This window comes from Polyergus mexicanus, unplaced genomic scaffold, assembly GCF_030449975.1.
Source record: "Polyergus mexicanus isolate NDT 795.1 unplaced genomic scaffold, iyPolMexi1.0 SCAF_14, whole genome shotgun sequence".
In the NCBI taxonomy this organism is placed as follows: Eukaryota; Metazoa; Arthropoda; class Insecta; order Hymenoptera; family Formicidae; genus Polyergus; species Polyergus mexicanus.
The window spans coordinates 7,104,486-7,127,275 of NW_027223334.1; the positions used below are offsets into that span (position 1 = coordinate 7,104,486).

At 42.5% G+C, this 22,790-nt stretch overlaps 1 protein-coding gene across 3 annotated transcripts; it reads right to left on the reverse strand.

The window, feature by feature from the left end:
* Positions 1–22,346, reverse strand: LOC138939632 (protein groucho-like). Of its 3 annotated transcripts, none has more exons than XM_070307608.1 (12): positions 21,998–22,346; positions 14,330–14,427; positions 13,656–13,719; positions 11,943–11,987; positions 10,538–10,648; positions 8,495–8,780; positions 7,217–7,242; positions 3,983–4,135; positions 2,944–3,569; positions 2,346–2,618; positions 1,620–2,223; positions 1–868 (listed from the first exon to the last, which is right to left on the reverse strand). In XM_070307608.1, exons 1-12 carry the CDS (start codon positions 22,055–22,057, stop codon positions 761–763), a joined length of 2,454 nt encoding a protein of 817 aa, XP_070163709.1. In that variant the 5' UTR covers positions 22,058–22,346; the 3' UTR covers positions 1–760. The 3 variants fall into 3 exon arrangements, with proteins under 3 accessions (XP_070163709.1, XP_070163708.1, XP_070163710.1); XM_070307607.1 differs by having other exon boundaries at positions 10,511–10,648; XM_070307609.1 differs by lacking the exons at positions 13,656–13,719; positions 14,330–14,427 and having other exon boundaries at positions 10,511–10,648.
* Between the last annotated feature and the right edge of the window lie 444 nt (positions 22,347–22,790).

Consider the following 22,790-nt stretch of genomic DNA (forward strand, 5'->3'; position numbering starts at 1 on the left):
ATTGTTATTAATTATTGTACGTCATTTATTGAGATGAATTTTTGCTCTTCACCTTTTGTGAAATTCTTAATTTTTATATATTTACAATCTCTTTCTCTACGTGCACCATCTCACTCTCAAGGATAGTAGAAAAATATGATGTAATTAAGACATGCTATTTACAAAATATGTACAAATATATATATGTATATATAAGAGGGACAAGAATAATCACAATCAAAGAGCGATCATATGCGCCAAGCGAAATAGATTTCAATCTGAAATAGATTCACTCTCGTGTGTAAAACAACCTGGCAGTAGAATTTATAAATAACGATTCCAAACATTAACTCGCGAGTGATGCACTCAAATCTTGCTATAGTAGTTTGGAGAGTACTCAAATCAATATTATATATCTCTATTTTTCAGCAAATTCTATATTCATGGAAAAAAAAAAAGAGAGACGATTTTGCATTTTGTAATCCGAAAAATATATTCATCGTAAAAAAAAAAAAAAGGTTCTACGAATAATTGTTATTTTCAGTCCGCCAAAATATATGTTCCTCTTTAAGCGCGTTTAAAAATTTGTATTCTGCTGCAATTGTTAAAATCTCTGAAAATCTGTCGAATAATCTATCGTTTCCGGCTTGACTTTGATCTCACTTTCCTGTCAACGAGCGAATAACAACGATAATAGAAAGAGCGATAACATCGTCAAACTTTTGCAAGCTCTCGTACACAAGCGCTTCGTTTCCAAGGGACAGAGTTAGTTGATAACGCCTCAGTATATGACCTCGTAGACGGTGGCCTTCTTGTCGCCCGAACCAGTGACGATGTACTTGTCATCCGTCGATACGTCGCAACTGAGCACCGATGAGGATTCCTTCGACTGTAAATATAATCGACAAATATGTCGTCGAGTGAGCCCCGATAACAGTTAAATATCGCGCCTGCTCGTCGGTGAAGGAAGAGATAGGGAGAAAGAAGAAGGAGCAAGAGCGAGAGACAAAGGAATGAGAAGAGAAGCATAGAAAGATAGGACGTTATAAAAGTTTGAGAGCTCGTCGAGGCTCGTTTGCTCGTTTTATGAAACATCAAAAACGTAAACATATTTACGAGCACAGATATCTATTATTATTCCGTCGCGTCGCTTCGAATTACGCTCGATAACGAAATCGCGCGCTCAACGCGTAGCGCGCGATTATTCATAAGCTTTTATAAATCAGGCTCTTTTTTTTTTTTATGCTTATCGAGTGACGACTCGATGGCTCGTTTATATCGCGTAATTATATAGCTTCTTAATGAGCCGTTTCGTGATCGTCCCCCCGACGCCTGTCTCGCCATCTTGTCTCGCGCGTAACGTATCGTACTTATTTTCCGCGTGAAAGGTGCGAGGCAATTTATATAATTTGCACGCCGAGCTTGTAATAAGCGCGCGGATAATTTCAAAATTTTTCGCTTATACATCTTATATATTTTTAATATTTTTAAGATTGCGATATATGTTCGGGTTTGGAGATAAATTAAAAATATTTAAGTCTTGCGCGGGTTTTGCGTCAATTGTATGATATTTAAAAATTTTCATTATTCGCGTTAATCGAGAAGCAAGAAAGGAAGAATTAATTAATTGGTATACCAACCTGGAATAACGACGCTCCGAAAGGAGTACGCCAGGCACTCAATAAGTTGTCCTTTCCCGTAGAGACGAACCATTTACCGCAGGAGGCGAATCTCAACGACAATACACAAGATTCGTGCAGATGCAATTGATACTTGTCCGGTTTCGTGGCGTGTAACACTTCGACGTGCGAGTTCTCCATTCCGACCGCCAACCATTCGCCGGTGGGACAATAGCCGAGGGAGAATATCTGTGACGAAAAGTCGTGTTGCTGCAGTTGTCTGCCTTCGCGGAGGTCCCAGGAGCGGACGGTATTGTCGAGACCCCCCGTCCAAAGTTTCAAACCGTCGGCAGAGATATCTATGCACGAAGCGCCGTCCGTGTGGCCCTGGAATTGTCTGAGCAGCACTTGATTATGTAGGTCCCATACGGCGATGTGTCCGTCACTGCAGCAGCTGAAGCACACCTTTGAATCTGGCGATATCGCCAAGGCGTAGCACGCCGGTGCCGAGGATGTTAGTTCAGCCTTGATCCTCGGCGTCGGGCTGGCCAGGTCCCAAATACTCAATTGACTCGCCTCACCGCCGACTATTAACGTCCTCCCATCCGGAAGTAATTTGACCGATCTGTATTAGAGGAGAGCGGATCGAGACGATTTTAGTACGCGGTGATGTCGTTACGCGACGCGGTTTCGCATCGAATGAAAATAAAACGCATTCGTCTCTATCCGACTATCAGTCTCACCGACCTGATATAGTTGTCGCGTTGCAGACAATCGAGCTGCGAGACTGGTTTCACGTTGCTCATACTTGTCTGGGCGATGTCCCAGACTTTGACGCAACCCTTACCGCCCGTGTAAACGTACTTGGTCGGATTCGAGATCGTCACCGCGCAGACTACCTCGCCGTGATTCAAGGTATTAATCTGACGCGCGTTACGCGGAATCCCTGGACCGCTGAGAGCGTCCTGCGGGAAAGGCGACGGTTGCATCTGACCGTCGAGCACATGGTAGCTATACGCACTGCGAAACAATTTCCTTTCGTAACAATCGCACAATGAATCTTCACCCATCTTCGCCTATGTTAATTATACGATGCGAGTTGTTATTTTATATTGTAGAAATTTATCGATTTCATCCATTCATTTTTTACTCGCGCACAATTTCAATATAATTTTAAAAGAAATTAAATTGATTTCATTGTATCATTCTTACGCTCTATTCGCGCCAATTACAATGTTATTGCACAAAGTATAGATTATACCGAATGACGATAGAAATTCTTATATTAAGAAAGAGAAGCGAGTATCGACAATAAATTCTGCGAGATGCATCTGGGTATACTCACGGTTTGCCTCCAGCTATGCCGATAGATCCCACTGAACCTCTTATAGCCGCATGCGGATCGTATAGTTGTAACGTGGAAGGCGGCCTGGGTGTCGCGTAACCGTTGTAGGCCATAACATCGACATGTGGATGTTGGCCGTGCGCGGTCGTCACGAGATTATGGGGCGGTGGCGGGGGGCCAGGAGGTGGATAATGCAACGCACCTGGATAAGCGGCCGTCGGTGGCGGCACGGAAGAACTAGGCGGTACCGGTGGAGCCTGATGCAACAGTTTACCGGAGACTGACGGCGTCTTTACCCCGCCGCTACCGATCATCGTCGCCGATCCCGATGTCGGCGTCAACGGCTTGGAAATCGGCGTCGACGGTTTCTCACGATCTTCCATCTTCTTAGCCGATGGCGTGCTCGCGTTGCTACTGGTGCCGCTTCTTGGCGAGTGCGACGGTGCCACGATCGCGTCCCTCTTCGACGTTTGCACGCCGGTGGATCCTATCGTCGGCACCGTTATCGAGGATGCCTTGTCGTGGCCATTCTCGCGCGGTGACGACGTGCCGTTTGCCATTGGACTCGGCGGGCCATCGCTTGCGTCATCCACGATTAGATCCTGGTCGCTCTTCTCGCCGTCGCTCTGCGCGATAATTACACATCTTATGCCTTCGGAGACGATATCATTTTTTGCATTTTGCCTAACGTAATATCGATCTGATGAAGAAACCGCCGTTAACTTATCATAATTATTGTTCATAGAAAAATGCTCGATAAATTAACAAAATTTCTAAACTCTCTAGAGGGATATCGTGAGAGAGAGAGAGAGAGAGAGAGAGAGAGATCAAAGAAAAAAATATATATATATTATATGATGCATATCGATGTTGCATCTTGAAAATGATAATTATTAGTCACTCAGCGAAAACCGATAAAGATTAGAAGTGTTTCTCGAGCAATACCGACAACAATTGCGTGGTATGGAATATCCGGCTTGTCGCGACGAATGTTCTCTTAAAATACGAACAAGATAATTTTTTGTTATTAAGCACTTACATGTACCACGTCCTTATCCTCCTTCTTCATCTTTTTTATCGGGTGATCCTGATGATTATGCGAGTGATGAGAGTGATGAGGATGATGAGTGTGAGTGGCCTCTTGCGGTGTGCGCGACCGGCTGTATTTGTCGGCCGGCGATATCGAGCCTCTCTGTAAAACGCGCGAGATAACGAAATTAGGATTGCACGAGATGTCAAAAAATAGTCATGATATCCAAGTATTTTCTTCTTTCGAAATTCAAGACAAGATTAAGACAAAATTTTTAATTAATTATCGAGAAAATACTGAGAGTGTGAGATTGCCAAGATTGTTGCTCTTGTCAATTTTTTTTTTTTTTTTTTTTTTTTTTTTTTTTTTTTTTTTTTTTTTTTTTTTGAAGCTGAAACATGTATGCCTGTAAGATTTAAGTTGCCGAAAATTTTCAATACCACTACAATATTTTTACAAAAATATTATCTTGTCGCGAATCTCAACCCTAAACGAGATCTTCTCAAAGCGTGGTGATAGATGGTTCCATCGAATTTACAATTACCACGTAGAACATCTAGTATCAAAACCGCAAAGTCGATTCACACGAGAGATATCCCATTACAACGTTCGACAGAGAAACCTCTTAAAGAGGAGATGTTTGCGTCGGCGGATACATCGGCATATATACACGCGCTAAACCGACATACGCGATGCGGAACGAAGAAACAGTCGGATACACGGGCCTCCCGCGTCTCTCTTCCCCGTTAATTCCGCGGATCTCGTTAATCTCGTTTAACAACAGACACCACGCGGCAAGTACACAGGCTGGAACAACGATCGGCCACGTATTCCCTGTGGTGCCGACGAACGTGACAAAACCGTAATTACCCGCGTCGACGCGGGTTATTATCAATCGTCACGCGAACGTTCGCGATAATCGATTTCGACTTTACCAGCTACCATACCGCCCACTTCTCGATATCCACCCTCGTACGCGAACGTATTAAAATGTAACTTTCATCGACGTTGCGTCGCGCCGATTTTTCACCTGCGCGCGACGCTTTTCGATGAAATATTGTATCAATTTAGCAAGCGGCGAAACGTCGGGACGCGCGCATGCGATAAAATCGCATCTCCGTTGTTATGTGAAATTTATTTATTTATTAAATGCGCCCGAAAAAAGAATTTCCTCGAGCATCGCGGTAAATACGCATGCCGTTACGTATATTTATCAAAGATAAATATGCATAGAGTGAATGAGTTATACATGACATAGCAAATAGCATTCGCAAATGATAAGAATGTAAAAATAAAAAAGTGCTCGGGTAAGCAAGCTTATTCGGCGACTATAATATGTACGACGATATCTATATTTATGAGTTTGGATAATTATAGACGAGCGCGGATAGCGCCCGTAGAAAAACAAATGTGTATAAATCGAGTTTGTCAAGGAATTCGCATAGCGGATCTAATAATAGCCAGCCCATTTCGGTAAAAAATTTTCGCCAATTTCTCTGCGCGACGAGGCAAATGTCGCGCGGACTCGGTCTCATTCGTCAATTCGTAATAGAACATAATGGAATTCGGTACGAGACGAGACACGCGAGTATAGCGTGTAAACGAACAAACAGACAATAGTTGCAAAGGAGGTTGCAGACGCACGCGAATCGGCTCGGCTGTGACAACCGATAATCATTATAGAGTGGAGCATCTCGAGCATGACGCGACTGACGCGACTGACGGAAGAGGCGAGGGGAAGAAAAATCGTGGTAAGGAAAGAAGCACGATTCGAGGTACCTTAGGAAAGTAGCGCTTTGGGCATCGGCGCGGATCCCAGCGGCCGAGGAGAGAAGAAAATAGAATGGCGAGAGGCGGAATGAGAGGGCGTCGATGGGCGTTTCGCGGTCCCGCGATGATTACAGGCTCGGCAAACCCGTAATACAAGATATACCCTTTCTTTCCCCCTCCCCCCCCCCTCCCATTCCTACGTTATTCTTTTTCGCTTTCCTTTTCCTCGACCTTCTCGGCGACACGGCGAGACTTTGAGACGTAGACGCGCGATGTTACCTCGAAAGGAAGGACGCGTCCGTTTTTGAAAGCTTGGACGTAATTTCTAGATTAATCGATTAATCGACAGTATACAATTATCCTTACATGTGAAAAATCATTGAGCAAGAAATTGAAGGAATTTATTTCTCCGGCAAAATGGCGAATTAAAAGAAGAAATAGAAGTTACTTTTAATAACGCAAATAACACGGTAGAAAAATAATACGTACCGCTCTATTCTTTGCCTCCTATATTTTCGCCACTTTACACTCTCCCCTCTCATCGCGCCCGTAGGCGCGCGCGTTAAAAGTATAAATTGTAATACGCAGCACGCACTCGTAAGCGTTAGGTACGTTGGAGCGCGGCGCTCGTTGCACTCTTGACGCGCGTGCGAGTCAAGTTACGCGCGCGTAATGTGCGTGTAATACACGAGGCCGCAATAAGTGCCACTCGGTTGAGTGCATATATATGTACATCGAATAACAAAATATATTACTTTCACAAAGCGCGGCACAGTCATTGTAAATGTTCCGCTAACTTTTAAAAGATTTTGTAAGGCTTTCCGCACACACGACACTTCTTCGGTTATACCATTTATTGTTAGCGCATTTATATATTCACCTTCATAAATAAAAATATAAATTTATTATACAATATATTTGATACGAATTATATCATATAATTACCATTTTAATATTCTATTTCGCTCTATTATATTTATTCCACAATTTTCTAAATATATATATATAATGTATAACATATATTTACATATAATTGTGACTTTTCTAAATTAAAATCATTTAATTTTCATTTACATCAAATGCAATAAATTCGTATTTTTATTTATGCATGTATATCGTGCCCCCCGCTGTAAAATACTGTAAATTTTAGTCTCGACTGTGAGGCGTGTAAAGAAAATGCCTTCAAAGTCTCCAGATCTTTTTAAAGTTAACGAAACATTCGTAAAAACTTCTTACTGCATTTCGTGAAAGTAATATATTTCGCTATACGATATACGCGTATATATATATATATATATATATGTGTGTGTGTGTGTAAAAATATTTCAAATATTGTTTATAAACAAATAAGCAATAATGATCATTTGTTAATATAAGAATCGTTCGCATTCGTAATCTCATTGAGATTCGTAATATCCATAGTGCAAGTTAAATAATTTATATTGTGATAAAATGGGAAAACATGCTACTTACGTGTCTCTCTTCCGTCGAACTTAGACCTGAAAGAAAAGAAATATACATATAGTAATGTTTGTGTTGCAAATTTAACTAGTTTAACTAAACACGGGCTTCTCCGCATAAATATACCAGACTGCTGATCCCCTTTCCCTTAATGTATCTAATATTGTATCTAATAATAAATATTTTAATTGAAAAAAGTCGAAACTCTTCAGAGAATTATCATATACATATAAATATATATGTCTAAAGAAATGATAAGATCACACGGGAATATTGAGAACGATCGAATATCAAGTATCGCGCATCGATAAACCGTTAATAACGAGCCGCGTCGTAAAACGGTGGTCAGTGGCTATCGAGAGGAGGGAGGGAAGTGCCGATATAAATGATCTTCATGCATATTTATGCGCGCTTTTCGCTGAAAACCGCCGTTAGCGCGTCCGCTAACAGGGTGACGCAAACACGCCCGCTCCGTCGAAAGCGGATACCCGTAATAAAGCGCTTTGAACATTTCCCGGATTTCTCCGGGTGAGAAAAAGGAAAAGGGGGATCGTCGAAAATCGACTATATGGTACATGTATGTATATATATTTATTTTTTTCTTTACACTCTTGGTCGATCTTCGCGACTGTGTAACGATCGGGTAGATAACTCGCTCTCGTGCGTGAATATACGTTAAAAAAAATCGCGAAACTTTAAACAAAATAATTTCGCCATCAGTTGTATATCGATATATCTCGCATGTATTTTTCTCTACTGTTATAAAAAAATTGTTGCGCCGAAAAAGATCTTTACTAATACCGATACTATGCATAGGCATTAAATACCGTTAACAAAAATTTATTCATTTAATAACAAAAATTTTCATAGTAATATATATATATATATAAATTTGCTCATGATATATGTTTCATGAAATAAATTAGGAAAATAAAATAAAGGAGATAAATTCGAGACTGTACTAATTACGATCGTACATCCTTGTTATTATTTTCAGATTTTTCTATTTATAAATTGCGCGAGACAGAAATACATAAATAACGAAATCTGGTTGATACTCGATTTCTTAAGCGAAACAAAATTAATGCGAGATACCATATATTTTTTTTTAATCGCAGAAAGTTATAGATACAATAGTATCAAGGAACATTAATGAATGACAGTCGCGAATTTGTAAAAGAATTAGAAATAAAAGTTGAAAATTTTCTCATCACCCGGTATACGCAATCACGTGCGGTTGTATAGATAGGTATCGAAGATAGATATAGCCAGTACAGAGTCGAGACTTACCGCCATTGCTCTTGAGATCATCGGGCTGACCGCGATGCATATCCGGCTTGCCAAGCATCGACAGGGAATGCGCGGCGGCGGTCGCGCCTGGGTTCGTGGCGACCGCCCCGGGTGTCAGGCCGAGGCCGAGCAAAGCCGCGGACGCGGAAGTCGGCACCGAAAGCCCGGCAGGTGGCCCCAATCCGGGAAGTCCAGGTAGACCCGGATGAGCGGCTATCGCCGCCGCCGGTGGTAGTTGCTGAGCGTGCATTTGCTGAAGAAGCCGCGGTATGTCTTGCCTCTGTTGCTGTAACCGCGTACGTAAAATAACATCCATAAATCGATCGTGTGTATACTTGCGTGTGTGGTTTTGTCGTATGGCAAAGGCTCACCAGAAAGGTAAATTAACATTGACAATGTGCTATGAAATTTAGCTCGAGGAACTTTATTATGAGCGCGCGCGACAATGTATTATTATACGAAAGAAAATAGAAAGAGAGCGAGAGAGAGGAAGAGTCAGAATGTCTAAGTTAAGATATAATAATAAATATTGCTATATTTATATTCGCAAAAATTTATAGATAATATTTAAAAAAGTATTCTATTCCGCCCATGCAGCAGAGGAAAAAGTTCGCGTGTTATCTCTGCGATCGCGACATCGAAAAATCGCGCGATTCTCGCGGACAAGATACACGTTGAAAATCGCGGTATTCGTTCCCGGCGCGTGAAATGAAACGTAATAGTCCCAAACGAGGTTTAACGCGCCGTGAATAATACGCGCGACGTGTGGCGAAGCGGAGAAAGGGGTGAGGGGGTGAGGGGGTGAGGAGCGGAGAAAATAGCGGGAAGAGAGGATCGGAATCACGCCATCATCATCGCGTTTTGCCTCGGGGCGAGCGGGACGAAGATGAAAGGGTGGGATTGAGGGAAATGAGGGGGTTGGAGGACTATATACGTTCCTCGCGCCGTGTTATTAAACGAAATATTGATTCAACCTCTGTTTACCGAATAATACATATTCATGAGGGTTAGCGCTTCTGTCTATTTGCCTTCATTGTCCCTTCGGTCGGCGCCGCACCCTTTCCCCACCGCGTTTTGCGTACCCCCCCCCCCTCCCCCCCACCACCACCACGCCATCGCGTACTTTCCCCGTCGTACGAATCCCTTCGTCACGAACCCCTCTCGACAGGCCGTAACACACTAGCGCTGCTAATTATATTTCGCGTAACAGCGACGCGCGTCGCCTAATGACAGATTGGCGAGATTGCGGTTTGCGTCGCAATGACCTTGTTCGAGCGATTATTCTTTTGCGCTTTCATTCTGTCATCAAAGACGACGTCTCGATTAAATATATCCGTGAAACCAACGATAAGGTATAAATGTTTTCGCTTTACTTTATCGTAGTATGTAAATGCTTCGCTAAAAATATACAATATATATATATATATATATTGTATATAAATACGATGAACATTATATCAGGATTTAAAAATAAATGCTGGCAATGCCAAGAAAGAAACGTAATTTTGCTTAATGAAAGTTTTGTACATTGATTCGCTTGTACAATGACGACGTTTCGAGATTAAATAACAGTTTTTTTTTGTTTTTTTTTTCCCCAACGTGGACGTTTGTTTGGACGATAGCAACGAGGCCACGAGGTTGAGGAGTTATTCAAATCATGCGCGTGAGAATCAACTCGGAATTCAATTATACGCGACACGTCTATTGAATGCCAATCTCGCGTTTCGATCGCGTACGCAATTGCGCTTATCGTCGTGCGAATATGGACTTGCACTGCGAAATAAAGGAAAGAGTACAGAGCATTGGAAGCCGTGAAAAATATCAACGTATTACAGTTATGAAATAGTCACCGAAATAAAAGGATATACGCCAAATCGCTTTTGTGTTGGAAAATTTAAAAAAATTCTCGGGCAGTCAGCTCGCGCACGCACACACACACACACACACACACATATACACGCTCTCTCTCTCTCTCTCTCTCTTTCTGTATGCTTGTTTTACCGCTCATGTACTTACTCCTACAATGTTATTTAATTCAGTCACCGTAATCTGCTTTGCCCTTTCAACGGCAGTGGCGACTTGCTGCTGATGTTCTTGAGAGAGAAATGGTAGAATTTGGGCGATAATAGCGTTCAGTCTCTTTGATATCTCCATCTGCAAAATACACATCCCGTGCAATAAAATGTCAAATAATTAATTATAACAGATTAAAAAAAATCTATTTAATATAATTTAATAGAATATATATATATATATATATATATATTTTTTTTTAATATGTGCGATAATAATCTAACAATTTAATATTTGTTATTTTTAAAGTATACGCCACAATGTTTAAGATTAATAAAAATGAAGACACGTGTAAAGAGATTCTCTCTTCGGATCTCTCCAATATCTTTGATATATCGCGAATGTGTTTAGCCGTTGGGCTCGACAAACGGATTAGAATTCTCGGAAACGGGATAAAATGTTGAACACATCGCGCGCGAGTAATAGTTTAGGTCCAGCCTCAGCCTCCCCCCCCCCCCCCGACTACATCCCGAATGGAGAAACGCTGTCCCCGAGTGAGTAATGAAAGCGCGAGTCAGACGACGACGGCGATGACCGCCTAACGCCTCGTCGCCTTAAACGCGCGAGTAACGAGCGAGGCTGGCTACACATTTCTTTGACCGAGGGACGATCTCCTGTCAACAAGACGCTCGTTCCTCTATTTTCGTCGCGTCCGCGCGCATCGTCTTCAGGCCGATGCTTAGGTTACCGTGTGCGTATGCGCGCGCCTGCATTCCGAGAATAAAGCATTCGCGAGGGACGCGAAGCATAAGATGTAGGAATAATGAGACGCATTTACGAAACCAAACCCCCTCCCACCGACGCGACGACAATTCGACAGCTCGCCATGAGAATTTTGAGATACCTTTGCGGTTCTTTGAACCTGGCCAAGAGGTGCAACGTCAGTCTTCGCCAGACGTGGAGTAATAGACAAATAGATAAATTTATTTTCTACTAGGATATAGAAAAAAATGTCCGAGTATATAGGAAAAAATTTATAAATTTATTATTAGCGACAGATAAGTAGAATTGAAAAATATAACGCACAGAATATGTAAACGAAGCATAATGTAATAATACATAGAGTGTAGTTGAAGAATAGAATTGAAAAAATTACTGTACATGATAAAAAAAAAAAAAAATTGAAATATACATAATGATGCATAGTGACATTGGACATAGATACATGCAATTTGTAATGATAGCATAACTCGGATAACAAGAATACGTTAATATAATAATATAATATATCGAGTCATGTGTATAAACAAGAGAAAATATATTTATATATATGAAGAAAGGAACATTCACGATTACGTTTAAAAAAAATATAAAAAGTTTCGTTGGCGACGAAATAGTATCAAAGCGAAATGAAAATTCTCACATTCAGACTCACATGCTTGTGCATCTCGACATTCAGGCCGTACGACATCTCGTAATACTGCAACAGAAAAATTTCTCGTTATATATATACTTCGTTAATTAATCACGATGTGTCAATGTGTGTCAATCAATTTACAATATTTTGTCCAGAAATGGGGATAATTTTTTCGAGGATGGCGATTTCATCGCAGACACAGATTTCTCGCGAGTAGTCCAGCGAGAGCTACGCCAACGCAGTTTCGATCACGCGCGATAACGCGTTATTAATTATCGTTAATCGCGATAATACACTCGAGAATTGCCGGCTGAGTGTACTTGAGAGGCCGGTTGCAGTTGCAAATGCAGAAAAAGAGAGAGAGAGAGAGCGCACGCGGGATCCCGTGAGTAATACGAAACGAGGAGATGAACGCGCATTGGCCGAGTTACAGGTTCTTAATTTTACGAGCCATTAGCCCGGTAATTACACGAGCGAATTAATTGCGCCGTAAGTAAGTTATTTCATCCAGGAGATAGACACAGCGAGGAGGCGGAGAAGAGGAGAGGGTGGATGCTGGAAACGAGTATCCGGGGGATGAAGTGCACGCTAACGGAGGTTGTTAAGATCGGTCGGCTACAACAGCGGAATTGGCCAATGATGTATTCTTTCCCCGGCAGCAATAACGTTCTTTTTAACGTGTCCTTAACGAGGAAGATACGTCGGGGAGAAGAAGAAGCACTCGCGTATGAAATGGACTAAGCGGAGATTAATTGCGTTTAAACTAGCGATCCGCGCCTCCACGTTGATTAGGTCGATGAGAAGACGCGGCGGCGAATTAAAACCATAACGATGAGTCGATAATTACGGGCGATATAATATTTGCGCGCTTTCCATTTAATTATCGCGTCGCTCAATAAAGAGATAATTAAAGGGATAACACAACGTAATACGGAAAGGTTATAGACGTCGCTACCGCGATTTTTAAAATGCTGTCAATTTAAATAAGTATAGCTAGAGAAATAGCACACGCTTAAACTGTCAAAATATTAATTTATTTAAACATTAAATTTAAATTTCGCATCATCTTTAATAGATTAAAGTAATTATAATTAAAATACTTTTTTAACACTTTCAGTACGAGAAAAGGATAAGCAAACTGCTGCGAACACGAGAAGATACGATATTTTTCTCTCTCACGGCACTCGAAAATCCAAATAACTGCGTTGCGGTATGCTTATTTCTTTTGCCTGTCGTGTCGTAGAAGATGATCCATTTGGTATAGTGAGTCGATGACGAGGAGAGGAGATGCTCCAATATTAATGAGACATGGACCGCTGTCGCGACCTCACAAGCGTATTACATACTTCCTCATTAAACGTGCGAGACAGCGCGTTGTAGCTTAATTCGATGAGAGCCACTGGCTCTTAGAGTCCATTAGCTATGCACGCTAGGTGCGCGCAAACGCATATGAGTGTGTGTGTGTGTGTGTGTGTTATCTATATCTATAGTATATGCGACTACGCTACGCGCAACGTAACGAGCTAATGTAAAGCTCGGTGCCGGCTCTCGATTGGAGGATGCAATTAATGCTAAGAAGCCGAGGCGGTTTAGCGGTCGAGCGAGCATGATCATTCTGGATATGGAAGATGGGGAGAGAAAGGAAGGGAACATAGAGGTAATTTGAGGAAAACGTTACGACACCTAACGACTAACTTTACGACTTTACGACATAGCAATGATCGTACTCACCATCACGTAGTGTCGCTGAATCTCGATCTTCTCGGTAGCCAATTTCTCGCACTCCAGCTTCAACCTGCGGAAAGAAAGAGAGAGGTACGTGCCGTGAAACGCATGCGAAAACAGTCCAGTCGAGGAGACATGCTCGAATAAGCTGGCGAAACAGAGAGAATCCAGAGTAAGAGAGAAAAATCGCGAATCGCGAAAACCGCATTCTCTTTACGAATGGAATATGTTCCGCGTAGGAGAAAAAAAAAAGAAAAGAAAAGAATAAGGGGAAGAACCGTCCGCGCGTCGAGCAACGAGAAAAGTTTCGACCCGCGAGTTGCTGCTGCTGCTGCTGCTGAAAAATGCAAGACTCGTCTTGCCAGTATTCGTGAAACTCGAAGCTCGAGTTCGTATATTCGCGAGAGCAGCCATTACGTATCCGGCGCACAACCACGTTGTATAGGATGGCGTGCAGCTGCGCTTGTTCCCAGACCTTTTTTTTCTCTCTCTCTCTCTCTCTCTCTCGCGATACGACTCGCTACATCCTTACGCGCGCTTCCGCGTCGGACGAAAATAGAAGAAAAACAAGAAGGAAAGAGAGAATGAACTCGCGGCACGTGAACAGGAAAATATGCTCGTTTCCCGAGTGACGACAGACGGTTTCCCGAGATCGATAAGATTACGATAAGGATACTCACGTGTGATATTGCGCTTGCAAGAAGTTGAATTCCTCCTTGATCCTGTCGCAGGATTCGCCAATCGTGAACTTGAAAGACTGACCAGGCTGCGGCGGACCCTGCGGACAAATAAAGAGAGACTCTCGTGTTAGTCGCGAACTTAATCTAGCGCAATATACATATAATAGATATATCGATCGTGTCCTAGAAACGCCGGCGGATCGATTCGCGCGTGGTCAGCTCTCGAGATCTACGTCCTCCCGTCCCGAATAATTAACTCCGTACAGCTGTTCGACCGCGAAAGGGCAGGGGTGTTGCCGTGCGAGCGAAAGTGATATGAGGTCCACGACAGATCGTAGGGGAGGGGGCGAGGGTGGACGGTGGTAGATGTAGACGCACACAACTATGTAGACACGTGTATACGCGATTACACGAGGCCGAGACCTCGTTCGGCAATTGTCGGTTGCGATCTCTCGGCCCATTTGAGCCATGCTGCAACAACGACTCTTTCTCTCTCTCTCTCTCTCTCACTCACACACACTTGGCGCGCGCGCGCGCGAGCGCGGTGAGAGAGCAAGTGTTAATTACATGTTTGCGGTGTCCGCGAGGATTACACGCTACAACCGAAACTATGAGCCTGCGCTTCGTCGTGTATGAATACGCGCACGCGCGCGCGCATATGTATGTGTGTGTGTGTGTGTGTGTATACGCGCATAAATATATCGTTAACGACGGTATGTATACGCGTACAGCCGCGTCCTTCGGCGAATCCGTAAATTACATCACGGCGATGATATTTGTCTACACGGCACCACGTGACGTTAACATCGTACGACTTCTCAATCCGAGTTAATGACATACGTTGAACTTAACACAATGAATGAATACTTGATTCCAAAACAATGATTCGACGACGTTCGCTACTCGGGAATGGAAAAGAAAAGAGGTGAAAGATCGACCTTTCCGTTTGAGCCTCTAGCTAGCGCGCGATCGAAGGTTGTACGACCAAGTACTCGCTAAATTCTCGAAACCGACGAGAGTGGAGAACACGCCGATTTCGAGAGGACAACAACACAACAGGCGCGAGCGTGAGAAGAAAGGAAGATATGTACATATATAGGTATATAAACGGAGAGGAAACGGATAGTCGGATGGAGATTGCGGCGAGAGGAAGAGAGGAATTGCGGACAGGAGGAAGGGAGGATGCGAGGGGCGGCCAAAGGTGGCCACGACGAGGGAAGTTGCGGTTTTCGTGGTCGCCGTGGTTGCGGCTTAGGCAAATTGAGATAGTTCGCAAACCACCGACCAGCTGACCCGACCGTCACGCCGGGATGCGCCAGGATGGCACATGCCGCACGTTGCCGTTCTCGATCCGTTTCTCTCTCTCTCTCTCTCTCTTTCCCATTTATAAGGATTTAGCAATCTCGTAACATCGCATCGCGTATCACCTCCGTCCGATCATTCATAAATCTTCTCCGTGCGATCCCCGAGACGAGAATGAAACCGTTATAAACGCGGCATTGCCGATGGTATCCGGTGACACGATCGAGCACCACTGGCGCGCCGGGCAAACAGCACTGTATCGTATTTGTGTGCTTAGCCCGGCAAATGTTAGCCAGCATATCGCTTATGGTGCTTGTTGAGCGAGGGTGATGGTCGATAGTTTCCGCAGCGGCGGCGGGAAGGGTAAAGAGAACTTTGGCTCGCTCTCTCGTAGCCGGTAAAGGTACTCGGCGTCGCGTTCGCATCAAGTTAGCGCCGATCCGACGACGTGGACGCGAACGAACGAACGAGCGAGCGAGCTGAGCACGAACACGAACGCATACATCGTGTTTGTCCATCCGTCCATATAGGGCTGTTTGTCGTTGCTCTCGCTGTTTGAAGAACGTCGGGATCCCGGTCTGTGCAAACTCCTCATTATTGTGAACAGTGCACACGGGATATAAAAGCGCGTGCGCGCGCTCGCCCGATCCGCCCAAGTTACACGTGTCAAGTCGCGCGTCACATGTGCGTACACCACACGGTTGCAACTCTTTTTCTTTCCTTCTCGCGTGAGACGGCAGCCAATGCAACGTTAGTAACGCTCGCGCGACAAGGTCAATCTCCTCTTAGTAAAGTGTCGCTAATTCTCGAGGCGAAATTTTCGCAATTCAATTTGCAGCGTCGTTCCTCGATCATATTTATTTTTTTTATCGCCAAGTTTCTTCTCTTTACAACCATTTACCAATCCACGTTATTGCGTTAATGTAAGTTTTTTTTTTTTTTTAATTATGTATTTAAGATTAATAAAAGAGAGCGAAACTTTCCGACATAAAGCGATGATCTAAAAATATTATTTTATGACTAAATTAACGGTTGCAATTAACATCGGTCCGATTTTGCATCATTCGCATGTGTACCGCGTGTGCCGAAACGTTTCTTATTTATTCGTGTCGTCATCGTCTAATTATGTTTACGAATCGCTACACACATAGCCTAATGTCAATATTTTCCAGCTCTAAAATACATTTCAGAAAACTCGTCAGAGAGAGAGAGAGTGTGTATGTGTGTGGTTTGAGCAGTCGGGCGAGCATTTATTACTTCTTATCTGATGGCTCTAGGTCTTAAATTGGAAGACGTCGTCAATTAAATCATGAATCGAATTACGATCTCGATCGGGGCGACGTTCTTCCAGATTGATTAGTAATGATTAATTAAATAGCTAAATGCATCTTCGCGGGATCTCGACGAAGCTACGTCATCTTCGACGATAGAAATCTTAGCGTATTCGAGAAATTCCTCCGCTCTGTTATACTAATTAATCATAAACTCAATGATGAGAGAAAGAGAAATTTTATTACATCTCGGCACGATAGGTGCCAGATAGCAAGATAGTAAAAATAACAGGCATAAAAAAAAGATATGACAAAAAACTTGATGTGATATAATATTGTAAAATGGAGAGGCAGATATAAAAGCAGGATTATATTAAAACTGTCTGTTTTTTTTTTTTTTGCATGGACAGTTCTTGCTATAATTCTCTCTTTCAACAGTTTTCGATTATATACAGATCTTATATTTATACTCTTAGCATTTTAAAACATTTAATTTTTTTTTTCTATATTTGAAAAGATCTCTATACAACTCTGTATGTAGGTGTGCGTGTGTGACATATACCTGCATATATATTATATTTTGTTGAAAGATAAAATGTTTATTAAGAATATCTATTATTTTAATATATATCTTTTTATTTACAGATCATGAAAATGGTAATCTACATATTGTCCATTCGCGTTAAATTTTTTTTTCATTGAAACAATTTCATATTATCTTTTTCTATCTCGGATCATGTACCTGCAAAAACCATAAATGAACTTCTTTATGTTTAATGATGATTGTGCCTTTAATTTCGTTTGTTCTATGCAAATATCCGCTTTATTAAATAATTTCTACATCGATATACGTCTATATGTCAGGTGTCACAATTTTTTTTAGGAGACGAAGCAATTTGACGAAATTCCTAGATTTGTATTTTTTCGTAAAGTCGTATTTATTTTCCGTTTCGAAATATATTGTAATGCCAGCATTAATAATTTCTCGATGAATGAAAAATCTAAAACCGGGCTAGGAATTTTATCTCTTGTATTTTGTACATGCATTCATATGGTTCTCGATTTATCTCTCTCTATTTATTGCATCATACGTGTACGAAATACGAATGTAAGATTAAATACGAATAATATACTAGACGTGTTTCGAATAATTAAATAATTTTTCATCGATCGAAAGAAAAACACTTTTGATATTATTGTTACTGTCTATATTTATTTTGAGCTCAATACTCGAACTTATAATCAACTGCCAAAATACAAGCAGCTTTAGTTTATCATTAAAAATTAGTACGTATCGCGTATGACAAATGTGTCGAGTCATGAATGTTACTCCTTTATGAAATTTATATCAATTAATGATATATTGTAAGATGCGTCATCTCTTTATCGCGGGGTGCGTGTGCGAACGTATAATCGGCTTGACAAAGATCAATAAGATATATTTCTAAATATAAAACCTCGAAAGCCCTCGAGTCAATCTCGAGGCAATAGATCTAATTTCTAAGGGTCAGCCGTTCCATGGGACGTAAGACAGTCGGTTTAAAGGACGGAACGTTACAATAAGAATTTTGTGCGCGCGCGCGTATGTATATGTATGTATGTGTACAAAAGGGAGAGGGCGAGGGAGCACGACGAGGGGTGTCCGTTGAAACTTTCCGCCTGGGGTTTCGTAATGATCGACGGGCCGGTTTGCCCGGAAATAATATTTGTACAGCTTGTACGTAAACATCCCTGGCGGCCCTGCAGAGTGCCAATAACCACCGCCTGTGTCAACTCGGTCAAGCACCAGAGCGTCGACGATGACGACGACGACGACGACGACGACGACGACGACGGCGACGGCGACGATACCAAGAAGGGACAGCAATCGTCGCCGCAGATCGAAAGCGTCGCCGAGGACAACGACATCCAAAAGTGCCGAGTCGTTCGATAGTTTGATTGCGACAGAAATAAGTAACTGTCGCGACTTACATTACTCGTTAATCTCTATTTTCGTCCCTTAGCGATTCATAAGCGTCGGTCGCGGATGTTCCCCGATAATTAATAAATTTGTCACTGTCATATAAATACGTGACTCGATCTTGAGCGGCGACATTCTTCGAAAATTGAAAGCGTATCGTCCGCGTCGAGATTTAATTGAGCGTTCACGTTGCGCGTCACTGCCGCGTAATAATAGATTTAAGTCGTAGAATGTGGGTCGCGTTCGAAGGAAAAAAAAAAAAAAAGAAAAAAAACGATTATGACGCACGTCGAGCCTCGTTTGCGGAAGTTTCGTTTGAGATTTTCGTCGGACGAATGTTAATGAAAGAAAGAGATCGGAGAGACGAGGTGGCCAACTGTTTGCACGTGACGAGATTTATAATGCTCGCACCAATTGCACGTAACAGACTTCGCTCATTCCGCGGTGTAATTCATCGCGGTGTAATTACCAATGCATATTGCGGTTCTGCGGAAGTGCGCGCGGGCCCGCGCGGCCCGCAAATTTCGCGGTGCGGGAGCGATATAATTTCGCCATCTCTCTCTCTCTCTCTCTCTCTCTCTCTCTCTCTCTCTCTCTCTCTCTCTCTCTCTCTCTCTCTCTCTCTATCATTCTGTCTGTCTGTCTCTGTCTCTCTTTCTCGTCTCGATTTCAATTTTGTTCCCGTCTCTTCCTTCTCGCGTCACGCCGGGAAATAATTACAACGGGAGATTGGTCTGTGTCGTCGTTGGCGAAACACTAATGAGATTATCACCGCACGCGCTCGTTTGCGAAAGCATTTAGTACAAACAAAAATGGCACGAACGAAAAAGAATAATGGGTATTTATAGATATATCTTTTTTATTCTTTTCTTTCTCATATCTTTAATGCGCATAAGAAAATATTATAAATAGACATTATTGTTTAAATTGATCGATCAGCCGTGAATAAACCCACATCTTCTCTCAAGAGTCTCATCATCGAGAAGCGAAGCTCAGCCGCCTCGCCGTTAATGCTAATATGTACCGTACTTTCAAGACGTACTTTCAATGACAGAATAAGATTAACGCTTCATTTGAGAGAAATTTCTCGATGAAGGGAAATCTGTTGCGGAGCCTAGGATGATACATCGGGTTCCGGTAACGCTTTGGAAAATCTTCTAGAGGTCGGTTCGTTATCGTCGCGCGACAGCAACGGCAGGGGGCAAATCCATTTTTACGCGACGTGGCTTTATTTTCCGTGTGTGTCTATTTTTCCCACTTTTTAGTTTGACTTTTTTTTTCCTTTTTTTTTCCCCCACCCCGCCGGACGGCAGAGATGGAGGGTGAGGAGAGGAGGGGCAGGCGCGCGCGGTTAATCGTTGTGCGCGCCCGATGGTATAATAGCTACACAGATATAACGTAATTGCGGATACCGGGGGACGGAGGCGGCTCCGGCGCTCCCCCTCCCCCCCCAATCCACCCTCACCCCCTCTCCTCGTCCCCGCGCGTCGCGATATATATATAGATTTATTTTCGTCGTTTGCGTACGAGCTTTTCCGCTTCGGCTCGCCGGGTGTTTACAGTCGAATGAAAATTTGCTCGGCAGCCAAATATTTTTCCGTCGTCGCTCGGCTCTGTTCGCGCGCGCGATCCGCGTTTCGTCCTCCCCCTCCCCCCTTTTACGCCCTCCTCTCCCCCTTCCCTCCACCGTCCCATTGTACAACACGTGTGGGTCAATTTCATCCGGTACGTATTTATAAACGATTGCGCCCGGAGATATTTAGCGCGGGGAACCGTGCGTGCGTGCGTGCGTGCGTGTGTGCGTGCGTGCACGACGGCGAGAGCGCGGAACTATTAAGCATTACAGAGAGATGGGGGAGAATCGGGAGAAAAGTAAATAATCGCCGGAAAGAATTTATCGTGGCCTATAAGCTCCGCGCGCCAGCTTGGAAAACGTTAATACGCCGCCGCTACTTTTTAATTATCTCGTTACTCCGCGAGAGCGATGTTGACAGCGGTGAAGAAATAATGCAATTCATAGGCACGAGCGATGTGTATCTGGTAATAACTATACATTTGGCGAGTAGATATCGGTCGATTAACTTCAAAGTTAGCTCAGTTTATAGACACAAGGCGAGGTGAGTAAGAAACACAATTTTCTTTGCGATTAATTATTATAGATAAATAGATAGATTAATTTGAACTCTCCTCAAGCCTAAAGATACAAAGTGTCGTCAGAACGGATGGATATACATATAATGGAAACGTGAAACGTGAAAAAATAAGCAACGATATTTTTAACAGTGTTCAGATACATCTGTAGAATTTAATTTTGAAAGTATTTCTAAAAAAAATATACGCACAAAAAGAAGTAACAGCTGTTTGCGAGTTAAGTATCGTAATCCAAAAGGTATACTTTCACTCCAATTCGATACGACAATAGGACAATGGCCAGATTATGTTCAACTGTGACTGATCGATTTGTTTTACTACCTAGAAAAGATTTCTACAGTTTATATTTATTATATGCTATAAATTATTTTCCATAGGCAAATGATTATTGTATCTTCCGTTTAATTCCTATTCATTGTTCTCGTGAGTGACGGCATGACATGAACGGTATAAATTATATGAATTACAAGATATTATCTTGAAAAAAAAAAATCTTTGATAAACGCGCTTCTTGTCGATATTTTGCTCAGTTTCAAATCAGCTTTCTTTTAATAAAAATGTTGAAGTGTTATCGCACGATCTTTTGCAATTTTCAACATTGTATATGTTGTTAATTAAAAAGCTCGCGAATTAAAATTCTTTTCAAAGTAAAGGGATAAATTAAAAAATACTTTATTATATTCTGTTTGTTTCTCGAAAACTTAATTTTCGAGAAATACTTTAATCAAGAGTGTCTCTAAATTTTTATCAAGAAAAGATCGATTGAATATTGAAATTCGCTTCCGTTCAAAGGGAGTGCGCTCGGTAAGGCAATCGAAACGACGAGAATATATGTCGGTAGTGTGTTCGTATTCGCTAAGAAAAGAGTCTCGCGACTCCAAACGTGTTTTGGAAAATCTCCAGGAGGAACGATCCCGCTTTTCGCGTCCGATAATATTATTCGTAAGTAAAGAACGGGAAAAGAAAAATCTGGATTCTACGTACCGGATGTCGAGCTGCTGCCACGGCTACCGCTGCCGCGTTGATACTGGCACTAGAATACATATTACTCCAAAAGTTTTGTGACTATGTCACTACCGCACCTCGTCCAGAAACCAGGAAGCGATATTCTCACCGTTATTCATCACACAGCCGCGCCAGATAAAAAAAAAATAGCGCGGTATTAACACACGTTCACACGCTACAGAAATTTAAATTCACAGTGACGAATCGCGCGGACACACGTTACGCAACATCACACACGTCGAATATTTGTGAAACGCACATCGTCGAAAAACACGTTACACAGCTGATACGATAACAATCGCACGAAACGATCCACATCCAACGGCGCGTGTGTGTCAACTGATGAACTGCCGCCGTCGTCGTCGCTGCCAATCGCCAAGAAACGTTCGTCCCGCCATCTTCCGGACGCTAGGTGTCGCCCTGGGATATTCTCCACGTGCTTCGTCACAGAGCTGCCATTAAAAAAAAAAAAAAATTAAATTATCGCGGAAAAATCCTACAGAGATTGAGACGATGTGATTGGAAGCTCAAACGAATTTCACGATCATCCGCTGGTTTTAATCCGGCGGGAGAAATATGAAGAATTACGAAGGAAATCGTCGAAGGATGTTAATAATTTATGAATCATGGCATGTTCAAAGAGAATCCTTCAGCTCGTAATCGAACAACTCGAGAAAGAAATCTTTTTTAATAATGAGGAAAATAATTCAAGGACGTTCGGAAAGAGAAAGATGTAAAAAAGAAATGGTCTGCGTTTGAAAAAGGACCAGAT

Coding starts and splice junctions, on each gene's coding strand:
- LOC138939632 (XM_070307607.1), bottom strand. CDS start 22,057: ATGTATTCTAGTGCCAGTATCAACGCGGCAGCGGTAGCCGTGGCAGCA. Junction 14,428..21,997: donor TGGCAGCAGCTCGACATCCG/GTACGTAGAATC, acceptor ATTTGTCCGCAG/GGTCCGCCGCAGCCTGGTCA. Junction 2,619..2,943: donor GGCATAGCTGGAGGCAAACC/GTGAGTATACCC, acceptor ATTGTTTCGCAG/TGCGTATAGCTACCATGTGC.